The 14,361-nt window shown below is 42.3% G+C and overlaps 1 protein-coding gene across 10 annotated transcripts in view; it reads left to right on the top strand.

The window, feature by feature from the left end:
* Window positions 1-14,361, top strand: part of LOC124255838 — a 149,511-nt gene that overhangs the window by 16,336 nt on the left and 118,814 nt on the right. For all 10 annotated transcript variants that reach the window (XR_006892777.1, XM_046689784.1, XM_046689782.1 and 7 more), the window contains exon 3: window positions 1,349-1,536. Coding sequence is in view for 9 of the 10 variants with exons in the window: in XM_046689784.1 (XP_046545740.1) it covers window positions 1,349-1,536 (188 nt within the window). In the remaining variant the exon portion in view is untranslated. The remainder of the gene's footprint in view (window positions 1-1,348; window positions 1,537-14,361) is intronic.

Genomic DNA, 14,361 nt, shown 5'->3' with positions numbered 1-14,361 from the left:
CACTCTACTGTGAAAGCCAAGGCTGTATTAGAACAATCAGTAAAATACACTCTACTGTGCAGGCCAAGCCTGTATTAGAACAATCAGTAAAGTACACTCTACTGTGAAAGCCAAGGCTGTATTAGAACAATCAGTAAAGTACACTCTACTGTGAAAGCCAAGGCTGTATTAGAACAATCAGTAAAGTACACTCTACTGTGCAGGCCAAGGCTGTATTAGAACAATCAGTAAAGTACACTCTACTGTGCAGGCCAAGGCTGTATTAGAACAATCAGTAAAGTACACTCTACTGTGCAGGCCAAGGCTGTATTAGAACAATCAGTAAAGTACACTCTACTGTGGAAGCCAAGGCTGTATTAGAACAATCAGTAAAGTACACTCTACTGTGAAGTAAAGCCAAGGCTGTATTAGAACAATCAGTAAAATACACTCTACTGTGCAGGCCAAGGCTGTATTAGAACAATCAGTAAAACAATACAAAATACTCTACTGTGCAGGCCAAGGCTGTATTAGAACAATCAGTAAAGTACACTCTACTGTATTAGAACAATCAGTAAGCCAAGGCTGTATTAGAACAATCAGTAAAGTAAACTCTACACTCTACTGTGCAGGCCAAGGCTGTATTAGAACAATCAGTAAAAATACATTCTACTGTGCAGGCCAAGGCTGTATTAGAACAATCAGTAAAGTACACTCTACTCTACTGTGCAATCAGTAAAATACACTCTAGCAGCTGTATTAACAACAATCAGTAAAGAACAATCAGTACACTCTACTGTGGAAGCCAAGGCTGTATTAGAACAATCAGTAAAATACATTCTACTGTGAAAGCCAAGGCTGTATTAGAACATTTACTGTGCAAGTGGTCCCAGGTGAAGTCTGTATGCAGAAGATCAGCAATGCAGATTGGATGTTTTAAAATGTTATAGCACAACAAAATGTTTTCAAGCTGATGTGTGTTATTTCATATTGTTGTAATATCTTAAGTGGTGTGATCCGCTCCCAATGCAACTTGGACAGATATTTTTGCCAGCGATGAAATGGATGGAAATCAAACCTTAGGTTTTTGAAGTCAAAGTTTCATTTCTTAGGTACAGTGATCATTACCACGTAAGAATCATATTAGGTTTTACCAACAACCAAAAAGTTCAGTTAGTTTCCTTGTCCTGATGCACGTAAAAGTGATTAATACTAACCAAAGTGCTGTCTGATATTGATATTTGTAGAGGAACTTTGTTTATGCTGCATCCAATGAGACCTTTCATTACTTGTAATGTTGACAATTATTCAATCAATAAAGTAAAAACAGCTTTTTGAATCTATTGAAGATTTGTCCTTTTCTTTGAAGGAACATTCTGAGAGTCGAAATAAGGAGATGGATGCTCAGGCTATTATGAATGACCTGAAGGCCAAGCGCGAGGCCCTGGACATGGCTATTGCAGATATCAAGTCGGCCATCCAGCGCAGCAAGGGTGTGGCTCTACAGTCGTCATATCAACAGGAGGACAGCACCAACGAACCAGTCTGGGTGAAAAGGTAAGCTTGTACCCGCAGTAGTTATTCATCACGTCACATATACTGGACTGATTAACTTTGAGGATAAGGTTGCGTGCAAGTTGTATGGCCATCAAAGGTTTGTGTCAGTTTATCAAGTGTTGATGGATAAAAGATTATTAAGTTGTTGGTAATAATTTGGGACATATTCATGAAAGAGGTGAAGAAGTTTGAATTGTTCAGTTGGACATTGTCGTATGAACTTTGCTGCTCCAAATGACTCTTCTGTTTGTCTTCTGAAGTCTGGTCACTAATCTCTGTTATTGAACATGAAAAGAAAGAATGTTCTATAATATTTTGTGGTGTATTAATAAATTTGCACGTTCTTCTATTAATGTAGAGCTGAACTGACTAAAGTACTGTCGGAAATAGGAAAAAAATGTATTTTCTCATTTATCTCTACAATTTATGAAGTAAATGTGCAAGTGTGAAATATCTGTTAAACTAAGTTCAGCCTAACTACAGTCTCAGTGGTAGGGACATAGGAAATGTAGAAAGAGGACTTTACTGAGGAGAGATTAGTGCAGAAATGAGCAATGCGATTTTTTTCTAAGTCCAAAACGATTTATTTGGAACAGACCATGGCTTTATGCAAATTATTGTGAGACGATATTGTATTACAAAGACACTTTTTAAATGCCCAATTTGAAATTAGATGTGGCTTCATTATAAACGATAGCTGGTGTAAAAAAATAATAACTTTCATGCTGGAACTATTAAGAATGTAGCTACCATGGAGTCACACTGTCTCACTATAAAAAGAAACAGATAGGAGGGTTCGTCTCAAAAGCAAAACCTGGAGGGGTGAGATATCAGCTAAGATAAGATAATCCTTTAGGGTAATTATACTGGGGAAGTACACGTCATGTCATAACAATTTACAAATAATATCCAGTTCTGTCGATCTTCGCGATCATGCCACCTATATATTTTGAGACATTTAATACGATGCGTTTCCTTGGTTATCAGGTATCATACTCTTTTACATATCTCAACATAAACTTCATGAAAGAAAGACACATAAGATGTTAATCAATAGATGAGGCATAGTCAACACACATGAAAAATAAAAAAAGTTTTGCCCGATTTTACAAGTAAACATGCTTTTCTGGATATCCTATTACTCATTCCACTGAATGCCAAGTTAGGCCGAAGTGGGTTATTTCGACATATGCTATTTGCAGTTGTGTAAATTTTAGGGATACAGAGTAACAGCCTAAAAACAGGGTTTTTTCTATTTCCAACAGTACTTTAGGTCTCCAGCACCACATGCTAGTTGTAAGAACTGACTAGATCGCCAGCACCCCATGCTAGTTGTAAGAACAGACTAGATCGCCAGCACCCCATGCTAGTTGTAAGAACTGACTAGATCGCCAGCACCCCATGCTAGTTGTAAGAACTGACTAGGTCCCAGCACCCCATGCTAGTTGTAAGAACTGACTAGGTCCCCAGCACCCCATGCTAGTTGTAAGAACTGACTAGATCACCAACACCCCATGCTAGTTGTAAGAACAGACTAGGTCCCCAGCACCCCATGCTAGTTGAAAGAACTGACTAGATCGCCAGCACCCCATGCTAGTTGTAAGAACAGACTAGATCGCCAGCACCCCATGCTAAGAACTGACTTGCCAGCAGAACTGACTAGCACCCCCCACCCCATGCTAGTTGTAAAGAACTGACTAGATCGCCAGCACCCCATGCTAGTTGTAAGAACTGACTAGGTCCCCAGCACCCCATGCTAGTTGTAAGAACTGACTAGATCACCAACACCCCATGCTAGTTGTAAGAACAGACTAGGTACCCAGCGCCCCATGCTAGTTGAAAGAACAGACTAGATCGCCAACACCCCATGCTAGTTGTAAGAACTGACTAGGTCCCCAGCACCCCATGCTAGTTTTAAGAACTGACTAGATCGCCAACACCCCATGCTATTTTTAAGAACTGACTAGGTCCCCAGCACCCTATGCTAGTTTTAAGAACTGATTAGATCGCCAACGCCGAATGCACGTTGTAATAACTGACTAGATCGCCAGCACCCCATGCTAGTTTTAAGAACTGATCAGATCGCCAACACCCCGTGCTAGTTTTAAGAACTGACTTGATCGCCAGCACCCCATGCTAGTTTTAAGAACTGATCAGATCGCGTTAGTTTTAAGAACTGACTTGATCGCCAGCACCCCATGCTAGTTTTAAGAACTGATTAGATCGCCAGCGCCCCATGCACGTTTTAATAACTGACTTGATCGCCAGCACCCCATGCTAGTTGTAAGAACAGACTAGGTCGCCAGCACCCCATGCTAGTTGTATGATCTGACTAGATCGCCAGCACCCCATGCTAGTTGTAAGAACTGACTAGGTCCCCAGCACCCCATGCTAGTTGTAAGAACTGACTAGATCCCCAGCACCCCATGCTAGTTTTAAGAACTGATTAGATCGCCAGCACCCCATGCACGTTGTAAGAACTGACTAGATCGCCAGCACCCCATGCTAGTTGAAAGAGCTGACTAGATCGCCAGCACCCCATGCTAGTTGTAAGAACAGACTTGGTCGCCAGCACCCCATGCTAGTTGTATGATCTGACTAGATCGCCAGCACCCCATGCTAGTTGAAAGAACTGACTAGGTCCCCAGCACCCCATGTTAGTTGTAAGAACTGACTAGATCCCCAGCACCCCATGCTAGTTGTAAGAACTGACTAGATCGCCAGCACCCCATGCTAGTTGTAAGAACTGACTAGATCGCCAGCACCCCATGCTAGTTGTAAGAACTGACTAGGTCGCCAGCACCCCATGCTAGTTGTAAGAACTGACTAGGTCCCCAGCACCCCATGCTAGTTGTAAGAACTGACTAGATCGCCAGCACCCCATGCTAGTTGTAAGAACTGACTAGATCCCCAGCACCCCATGCTAGTTGAAAGAACTGACTAGATCGCCAGCACCCCATGCTAGTTGTAAGAACTGACTAGATCGCACCCCATGCTAGTTTTAAGAACTGACTAGATCGCCAGCACCCCATGCTAGTTGAAAGAACTGACTAGATCGCCAGCACCCCATGCTAGTTGTAAGAACAGACTAGGTCGCCAGCACCCCATGCTAGTTGTAAGAACTGACTAGATCGCCAGCACCCCATGCTAGTTGTAAGAACTGAACTGACACCCCAGAACTGACTAGATCAGCACCCCATGCTAGTTGTAAGAACTGACTAGATCGCCCAGCACCCCATGCTAGTTTTAAGAACTGACTAGATCCCCAGCACCCCATGCTAGTTGTAAGAACTGACTAGATCGCCAGCACCCCATGCTAGTTGTAAGAACTGACTAGATCGCCAGCACCCCATGCTAGTTGTAAGAACTGACTAGGTCGCCAGCACCCCATGCTAGTTGTAAGAACTGACTAGATCGCCAGCACCCCATGCTAGTTGTAAGAACTGACTAGGTCCCCAGCACCCCATGCTAGTTGTAAGAACTGACTAGATCCCCAGCACCCCATGCTAGTTGTAAGAACTGACTAGATCGCCAGCACCCCATGCTAGTTGTAAGAACTGACTAGATCGCCAGCACCCCATGCTAGTTGTAAGAACTGACTAGATCGCCAGCACCCCATGCTAGTTGTAAGAACAGACTAGATCGCCAGCACCCCATGCTAGTTGTATGATCTGACTAGATCGCCAGCACCCCATGCTAGTTGTAAGAACTGACTAGGTCCCCAGCACCCCATGCTAGTTGTAAGAACTGACTAGATGCTAGTTGTAAGAACTGACAGATCACCCCATGCTAGTTGTAAGAACTGACTAGGTCCCCAGCACCCCATGCTAGTTGTAAGAACTGACTAGATCCCCAGCACCCCATGCTAGTTGTAAGAACTGACTAGATCGCCAGCACCCCATGCTAGTTGTAAGAACTGACTAGATCGCCAGCACCCCATGCTAGTTGTAAGAACTGACTAGATCCCCAGCACCCCATGCTAGTTGTAAGAACTGACTAGATCGCCAGCACCCCATGCTAGTTGTAAGAACTGACTAGATCGCCACCCCATGCAGCACCCCCATGCTAGTTGAAAGAACTGACTAGAGAACTAACTAGGTCCCCAGCACCCCATGCTAGTTGTAAGAACTGACTAGATCACCAACACCCCATGCTAGTTGTAAGAACAGACTAGGTACCCAGCGCCCCATGCTAGTTGAAAGAACTGACTAGATCGCCAACACCCCATGCTAGTTGTAAGAACTGACTAGGTCCCCAGCACCCCATGCTAGTTTTAAGAACTGACTAGATCGCCAACACCCCATGCTATTTTTAAGAACTGACTAGGTCCCCAGCACCCTATGCTAGTTTTAAGAACTGATTAGATCGCCAGCGCCCCATGCACGTTGTAATAACTGACTAGATCGCCAGCACCCCATGCTAGTTGATCAGATCGCCAGAACTGATCAGATCGCCAACACCCCGTGCTAGTTTTAAGAACTGACTTGATCGCCAGCACCCCATGCTAGTTTTAAGAACTGATTAGATCGCCAGCACCCCATGCTAGTTCTAATAACTGACTTGATCGCCAGCACCCCATGCTAGTTGTAAGAACAGACTAGGTCGCCAGCACCCCATGCTAGTTGTATGATCTGACTAGATCGCCAGCACCCCATGCTAGTTGTAAGAACTGACTAGGTCCCCAGCACCCCATGCTAGTTGTAAGAACTGACTAGATCCCCAGCACCCCATGCTAGTTGTAAGAACTGACTAGGTCCCCAGCACCCCATGCTAGTTGTAAGAACTGACTAGATCCCCAGCACCCCATGCTAGTTGTAAGAACTGACTAGATCGCCAGCACCCCATGCTTGTAAGAACAGACTTGAGCACCCCATGCTAGTTGTAAGAACTGACTAGATCGCCAGCACCCCATGCTAGTTGTAAGAACTGACTAGATCGCCAGCACCCCATGCTAGTTGTAAGAACTGACTAGATCGCCAACACCCCATGCTAGTTGAACTGACTAACTGACTAGTTGTCCCCCAGCACCCCATGCTAGTTGTAAGAACTGACTAGATCGCCAGCACCCCATGCTAGTTGTAAGAACTGACTAGATCGCCAACACCCCATGCATGCTAGATCGCCAGCACCCCATGCTAGTTTTAAGAACTGATACTAGGTCCCCAGCACCCCATGCTAGTTGTAAGATGAAGGTCCCCAGCACCCTATGCTAGTTGAATGAACTGACTGGAGGTCCCCAGCACCCCATGCTCGATGAAGGTATCCAACACCCTATGCTAGATGAAGGTCCCCAGCACCCTACCCTTGATGCTTCCCCAGCTCTGTATGCTTGATCAAGGTGACTAGGTCCCCAGCACCCCATGCTAGACAAAGAACTGACCAACCCCCCATGCTTGATCAGTTGTAAGAACAGATTCCCCAACACCCTATGCTTGATTTTAAGAAGACTAGATCCCCAGCACCCCATGCTAGTTGTAAGAACTGACTAGATCCAGCCTATGCACACCCATGCTTGATGAAGGTCCCCGCACTTCTATGCTTGATAAAGGTAGCTCCCCCCAGCACCCCCATGCTAGTGAAGATCCCCAACACCCTATGCTTGATGAAGTATGCCCCATAGTTGAACACCCCAGCACCCCATATGCTATTCCCCAGCACCCCATGCTGAAGGGCCCCCAGCATATGCTGCGCTGAAGGTCCCCAGCACCCTATGCTTGATGAAGGCCCCAGCACCCTATGCTTGATGAAGGTCCCCAGCACCCTATGCTTGATAAAGGTACCTCATACTTGATGAAGGTCCCCAGCACCCTATGCTTGATGAAGTCCTTAGCACCTTATGCTCAATGAAGATCCCCAACACCCTATGCTTGATGAAGTTCCCCAGTGCCCCATAGTTGATGAGGGACCCCAGCACCCTATGCTCAATGAAGTTCCCCAGCACCCTATGCTTGATGAAGGCCCCAGCACCCTATGCTCGCTGAAGGTCCCCAGCACCCTATGCTCAATGAAGTCGCCAGCCAGCACCCTTGATGAAGGCCCCCGCACACCCTATGCTTGATAAAGGTACCTCATACTTGATGAAGGCCCCTAGCACCCTATGCTTGATGAAGGCCCCCTGCACCCTATGCTTGATAAAGTTCCCCAGCACCCTATGCTAATAAAATCCCCAAGCACCCTATGCTTGATGAAGGCCCCAGCATCCTATGCTCAGTGAAGGCCCCCAGCACCCTATGCTTGATAAAGCTCCCCGCACCCTATGCTTGATGAAGGTTTCCCAGACCCTGACCCTACACTTGATGAAGGGTCCCCAACACCCTATGCTTGATGAAGGTTTCACAGACCCTATGCTTGATGACGGTTCCTGTTGTAGTGACTGAATGTTGCAGACTGATGCTTAACAATATCTTCTCTTATTGCCGTAAACCTTAACAGCAACCAATGTGCAAAGAATCTTTTAAGGCATTCCTCTGATACAAAATGAGGTATTCATGATAATAGACTCTTGAGTTGAATGGGGCTGAATATTACAAATCAGCATGTGCTAAATAATCTTGAAATGAACCTTCTTGTTATAACCATACAGACTCTAATTCAGAAATGTCCCAATTTGCACAACATAAGTCAATATTGGTTATCCCAGCCTGAAGTGGTTTTGTTCTACATCAACATGATCACAACATTAGGGTTCATACAGACATTGCACATTTTTTCTCCATCATTTAGACAATTTTAGGCATTAAAGGCGATCCGCTTGAATTTTAAAAATGTGCAAACTTTGAAGTAGTACTTTTCTTTCTTCTGGAATTTTTATGGAAAACTATAAGGGTTATTGATTGCTGTCAGTCAAACATGTATCAGAAATAGACAGGGCGTTTTTTCGTCTTGCTTTGTACACTTTTTGCTGCTATATTTATGTGTTGCCATTCCTTGAATCATTCCGTTTTGTGCAACATGGGAATATGAAAGACTGACGCACTCATAAAACACTTTGAATAAGCAATGCATTTGATATGTTTTGTGTTGTAGTCTTTCCATGAAAAACACTGATATACTGGCTGATTCAGATGTCGTTTTGGAGTTGATTCCAGATGACTCCATGTTGGAATATTTAAAACATTTGTAGGTTACCAAGAAAAACGTTTCTCATCCCACCTACAGACATGTTACTAAGGTGTCGGTTCACCTTCAGAAATAGTACCTGGGTGTCAGCTCACCTACAGAAATAGTACCTGGGTGTCAGCTCACCTACAGAAATAGTACCTGGGTGTCAGCTCACCTACAGAAATAGTACCTGGGTGTCAGTTCACCTACAGAAATAGTACCTGGGTGTCAGCTCACCTACAGAAATAGTACCTGGGTGTCACCTACTCACCTACAGAAATAGTACCTGGGTGTCAGTTCACCTACAGAAATAGTACCTGGGTGTCGGTTCACCTACAGAAAAATAGTACCTGGGTGTCAGTTCACCTACAGAAATAGTACCTGGGTGTCAGTTCACCTACAGAAATAGTACCTGGAAATAAAGTACCTGCGTCGGTTCACCTACAGAAATAGTACCTGGGAAATGTCAGTTCACCTACAGAAATAGTACCTGGGTGTCAGTTCACCTACAGAAATAGTACCCTGAAATAGTACCTGGGTGTCAGTTCACCTACAGAAATAGTGGGTGTCAGTTCACCTACAGAAATAGTACCTGTTCACCTACAGAAATAGTACCTGGGTGTCAGTTCACCTACAGAAATAGTACCTGGGTGTCAGTTCACCTACAGAAATAGTACCTGGGTGTCAGGGTTCACCTACAGAAATAGTGTCAGTTCACCTACTGAAATAGTCCTGTTCAGTTCCCTACAGAAATAGTACCTGGGTGTCAGTTCACCTACAGAAATAGTACCTGGGTGTCAGTTCACCTACAGAAATAGTACCTGGGTGTCAGTTCACCTACAGAAATAGTACCTGGGTGTCAGTTCACCTACAGAAATAGTACCTGGGTGTCAGTTCACCTACAGGTACCTGGGTGTCGTACCTAGTGTCAGTTCACCTACAGAAATAGTACCTGGGTGTCAGTTCACCTACAGAAATAGTACCTGGGTGTCAGTTCACCTACAGAAATAGTACCTGGGTGTCAGTTCACCTACAGAAATAGTACCTGGGTGTCAGTTCACCTACAGAAATAGTACCTGGGTGTCAGTTCAGCTACAGAAATAGTACCTGGGTGTCAGTTCACCTACAGACATAGTACCTGGGTGTCAGTTCACCTACAGAAATAGTACCTGGGTGTCAGCTCACCTACAGAAATAGTACCTGGGTGTCAGTTCACCTACAGAAATAGTACCTGGGTGTCAGTTCACCTACAGAAATAGTACCTGGGTGTCAGTTCACCTACAGAAATAGTACCTGGATGTCCCTACAGAAATAGTACCTGGGTGTCAGTTCACCTACAGAAATAGTACCTGGGTGTCAGTTCACCTACAGAAATAGTACCTGGGTGTCAGTTCACCTACAGAAATAGTACCTGGGTGTCAGTTCACCTACAGAAATAGTACCTGGGTGTCAGTTCACCTACAGAAACGGTACCTTGGTGTCTGTCGGAAATGCTAGAAAAATGCTTTTAGACTTATATTTAAAATTCAGAGGTATTACAGTAACTTAAATACAAATATCACTTTAAGAAACATCTACCTAATGTAGACCGAGGGAATAAATTTTGAGACATGCGTATTTACTGATGAAAATTCAAAAGAAATAGAAAAATAAGGGGTAGTGGGACGTTATTTGATACAAACATTAACTGCCTGTGTTACGTCATCAGCATGCACAGTATCGACAGGTGAAATTGACACCTGAGCACACACTCAGGCGAGGGGTCATCTCAATAGATGTTTTCTTCAAAATGTTGAATACGTGTACGTATAGTATACGTATTGGTTATGTAAGGGATCATTTGTGTATGTGTGTTTGTTGTGAAATAAACATACGAATTACTGTACATTGGAAAGAATCCTATCACTTGTGTTATCTTATCGATTGATTGTAGAATGTGCAACGTTTTAATAAATATTTTGCATGTCAACAGTATATTTCATTGCAAAAATATGGATGTAATTTGGTCAGTTTAATCTAGTTGTGAACATTGGCCAAAAATTTAACGAAGTCACTGGTGTAGCTTCTTTAGAATATATATATTCTTCTTCTCATAAAGGTTGTAGACCGCCCGTCTAAGTACTCCCTTGTCAAAGTTGTCAAGGATGGTTTTACGTCCCAGTTTTGCTTTTGAGACGGTCCCTGTCTTGTCTGATTTGTTTACAATATTGTAAACTTGTTGGTAAGACATACCAACAGCTCTACAAGTTCTGTAATAAACCATTTCTAAACTAATGAAAGGTTTTACCTCTGTCTTTTTCAAGCACAAAAAAATTGTATAAACCTTTGCAACAATCGTCTGCAAATAGTTGGACATAGTGGACGCTGTGATAAAGATGTGCATGCATGACGGGAAACTTATTTATCAAAATATTTATATTAATATTTCTTCAATAAAGAAACGATAATTAAGTAAAGTAACACAAACATTCAACATATATTTGTTTAAGAAAAATGTTAATTTATATTTTTACACCACCTGTATTATTAGCATAAATGTAAAGACTATTCCTTAGATTTCTGTTGTTGAACTCTGAAAAAATCTTAATTTGGTGTTTTGGTACCAAATTCTCTCCTGTAAACTGCCCTTTAAATGCATGGGAATGTTAAATCAATTGAAATAAAAATTAGGTACACTATAGGTGAGTTGATATATTGACCACATAATACATTTATCACCTTTCTAAAGATATTAAGGCTAAAAAGCATTTCCGACAGTACTTTAGTTAACACATTTGCACACACATTTTTAGTAACTGAATGGTCAAGGCTGTAATTTTATGGTGGTATGTTTAATAGATATTTCTTCATGTAGTTTAGTGTGCAAGTAAATACTTTCTCAAGCACAATGTGCCCTAAATAATTTGCCCTAAAAAGGAGCTGTTGCCTGTGGATCTCTGATATTCTACTTTTGAGAAGATATTTCAAGGAAGATTATATTTCAGGATTTTTTCGTTATCGTCAACATTTGCTTGAGATCAATCAGCTTTCAAACAATAACACAAATGCAAATGACAAGAAATATTTTAAGCTTCTTATTTTCTATTGACCTTTGCTTGGCAACAATCAGTTCCTCATTGTGATCAGTCAAACAGTTTGGTGGCTATTTGCGTTACCAGTGGAATGAATTTTACTTGTTTCACAGATAATGTCTTCTTCCATACCAAGATATGAACAACCAGGTCAGAACTGAAGCTAAAGGTTTCTGTAAATTCTGACCAAATTACACTGCTCTGGGTATTGAACTTGTGTAAGCTGTATTCTTGAGGGAAGCATCTGGTGATCCTTTGACCAATACTTCTGTCAAATTGCTTCTCTTATGGGGATTCCATAGGTCTTTGGGGAGATGTGTCAGACAGACCCCCACAAAAACACTATTGGGGGGGTTTTCAGGCACAGTTTGTGTTACCACACTGGGTTAAATGGCGAATGAAACGACATATCTTCAATCATGGTAAGATTGTGTCGAATTTGAATTTGTATTGAACCGGAGGCCTTTGACTGGCAGTTGCTTATTGTGGGGTATTGATTTCACGGTTCCATCAGCAGATGCCCGTGTTCAGGGAGGAATGTTTGGCAAAGAGCTTTTGTTGCAGAGTTGCCAAATTTGAATTGAGCAGTGCAGGGATGATTGCCCATTTAGGGTAAACAGACAGTTTGGGGGTGGGTGGGAGGGGAAATAAAAACTTATGCTACCAGGAAATGATAGTTTGTCAAGAACAGAGATTTGAATAGATGTGTTGAAATCTGTATATTGGTTTATGCAATTTGGTGCCAATATAATTTCGTTATACTAAATGGTTCTACTGTAATTCAAATTGCCATGATTTCTACTTTTATCTGTAACAAAGTACATATTTACTTTTCTTTGGAAATTATTTTCACCTTGGATGAAGAGCCTTAGGGTGAATATGGGACAGCATGTTGTGTGGCTGTTCCTCCTCTTTCCATTAGTGAGTTTCCTCAAGAAAAGCAATAATCAAACAAAGACAAAGACATTTAAAGGACCAATTTCTTACACCAAAATAGATTCGTGAAAATGACTTAGGAGATAAACATCATGTGTTGGCGAATTTCCGGGTGTTATTGAGTATTTGAAGCACAGGAATTCATTTGGAACCGACACACGTCTGCTCTCATTGACATCGAGTACGGGTACAGCAGTGAAATGTCATCAGCCGGCCGTTTCGGCTGTCTCCCATGGTAGCAACTGGAACTGCTCATTTGTGACGTCATTCCGACTTTACGTCACAATATGATTTTAATGACGTCATCACAGCTGACGACGTAACAATACAATGGTGTGAGCGATGTTTGTATGTATTAATACGCAGAGAATTTCCGGGAATCAAATACCATTTGATCACGTTTTTCAACCAATCAGATTAAAGAACACAGTGACTTTTGGTTTACAATGTTTTGTAGCACCAAAATAGACATGTGAAAATGACTGTATTGTAGCACCAAAATAGATTTGTGAAAATGACTGTTTTGTAGCACCAAAATAGACATGTGAAAATGACTGTATTGTAGCACCAAAATAGACATGTGAAAATGTTTCCAAGAAACATTGTACACCATTATCGCATGGCTGTCTACAGAGACAACTGAAACGGGACCTTGTGGGTGTATCCCTGTGTGATCGTGTCATCAGCAATCCATGCTTGACATTAGGGGCGACTAATGCGATCAGGTGGTCAAATCTGGTTAATGGCCGATTACATTGATTGATGCTCATGATGTCAATCACTAAATGGTTGTGTGGTCCAGACTCAGTTATGTGCAGACCTTCGTCATATAGTTGGAAAATTGCTGACTATGGCTTTAATAACAAACAAAAAAGCAAGCAAACAAACAAACTCACTTTTGGAAACTAGGATATTTTCAGACATTGTTGGTGATGTAAGGACTTAAGCAACCTTTTCCGTGTTAGGATAATAAGAATATTCTCTTCAGGTTATTTTGATACTGTATATTTAGTTTTGACTGAAACAACACTCTCACTCACTCACTCACTCCATCTTCTATGTCAGTGTAGCATGTATTGTAATGCTTGTGATCAAATGTCTCCTATTATATTGGTGTGCAAAGAATCTCAAACTACAGAACAATCATGTTATCATAATTGTTTGCCTAAGGAATCTTAAAATGCCTGGTTATCCTCAATAGAATGCATAACAATCCTCTTTATTGATAGTTGCATCATAACCAATGCAAATGCTTAGCTAGGATTTCTACAACTTAAGATTGGAATTAATTCTTTGGTTTGATTTTTGTCATCAACAGTTGGTTCATATTTATTACATTGATTAATGTAACATTATAATTAGTTTACTACTATTACAAAAGTTCACAATGTTCAAAATGCTGTTGGAAGGCGGTGGGGTAGCCTAGTGGTTAACACGTCCGCTCGTCATGCCGAGGAACCTGGTTTAATTCCCCACACGGACACAATGTGTGAAGCCGATTTCTGGTGTCCCCTGCCATGGATACTGCTGGAATATTGCTAAAAGCATGCTCACTCACTCCAAAACATATGGGTGACAATTGCAATACAAAGCCCCACTTGTCACCCCTAATGACCAGACCCTTCAAGTTTGTCTGTGTCTGCTCGTAAAGAGTGAGCGTCCGCCCCATACATAACAGCACCATGAACCCATCAGACGCATGTTAACACGAGAACCT

The sequence above is a fragment of the Haliotis rubra genome, unplaced genomic scaffold (assembly GCF_003918875.1).
Source record: "Haliotis rubra isolate DU_JTF1 unplaced genomic scaffold, ASM391887v1 Scf61, whole genome shotgun sequence".
NCBI lineage: Eukaryota > Metazoa > Mollusca > Gastropoda > Lepetellida > Haliotidae > Haliotis > Haliotis rubra.
Note: the sequence above shows the minus strand (reverse complement) of the source record. Positions and strands in the feature narration are given on the sequence as shown.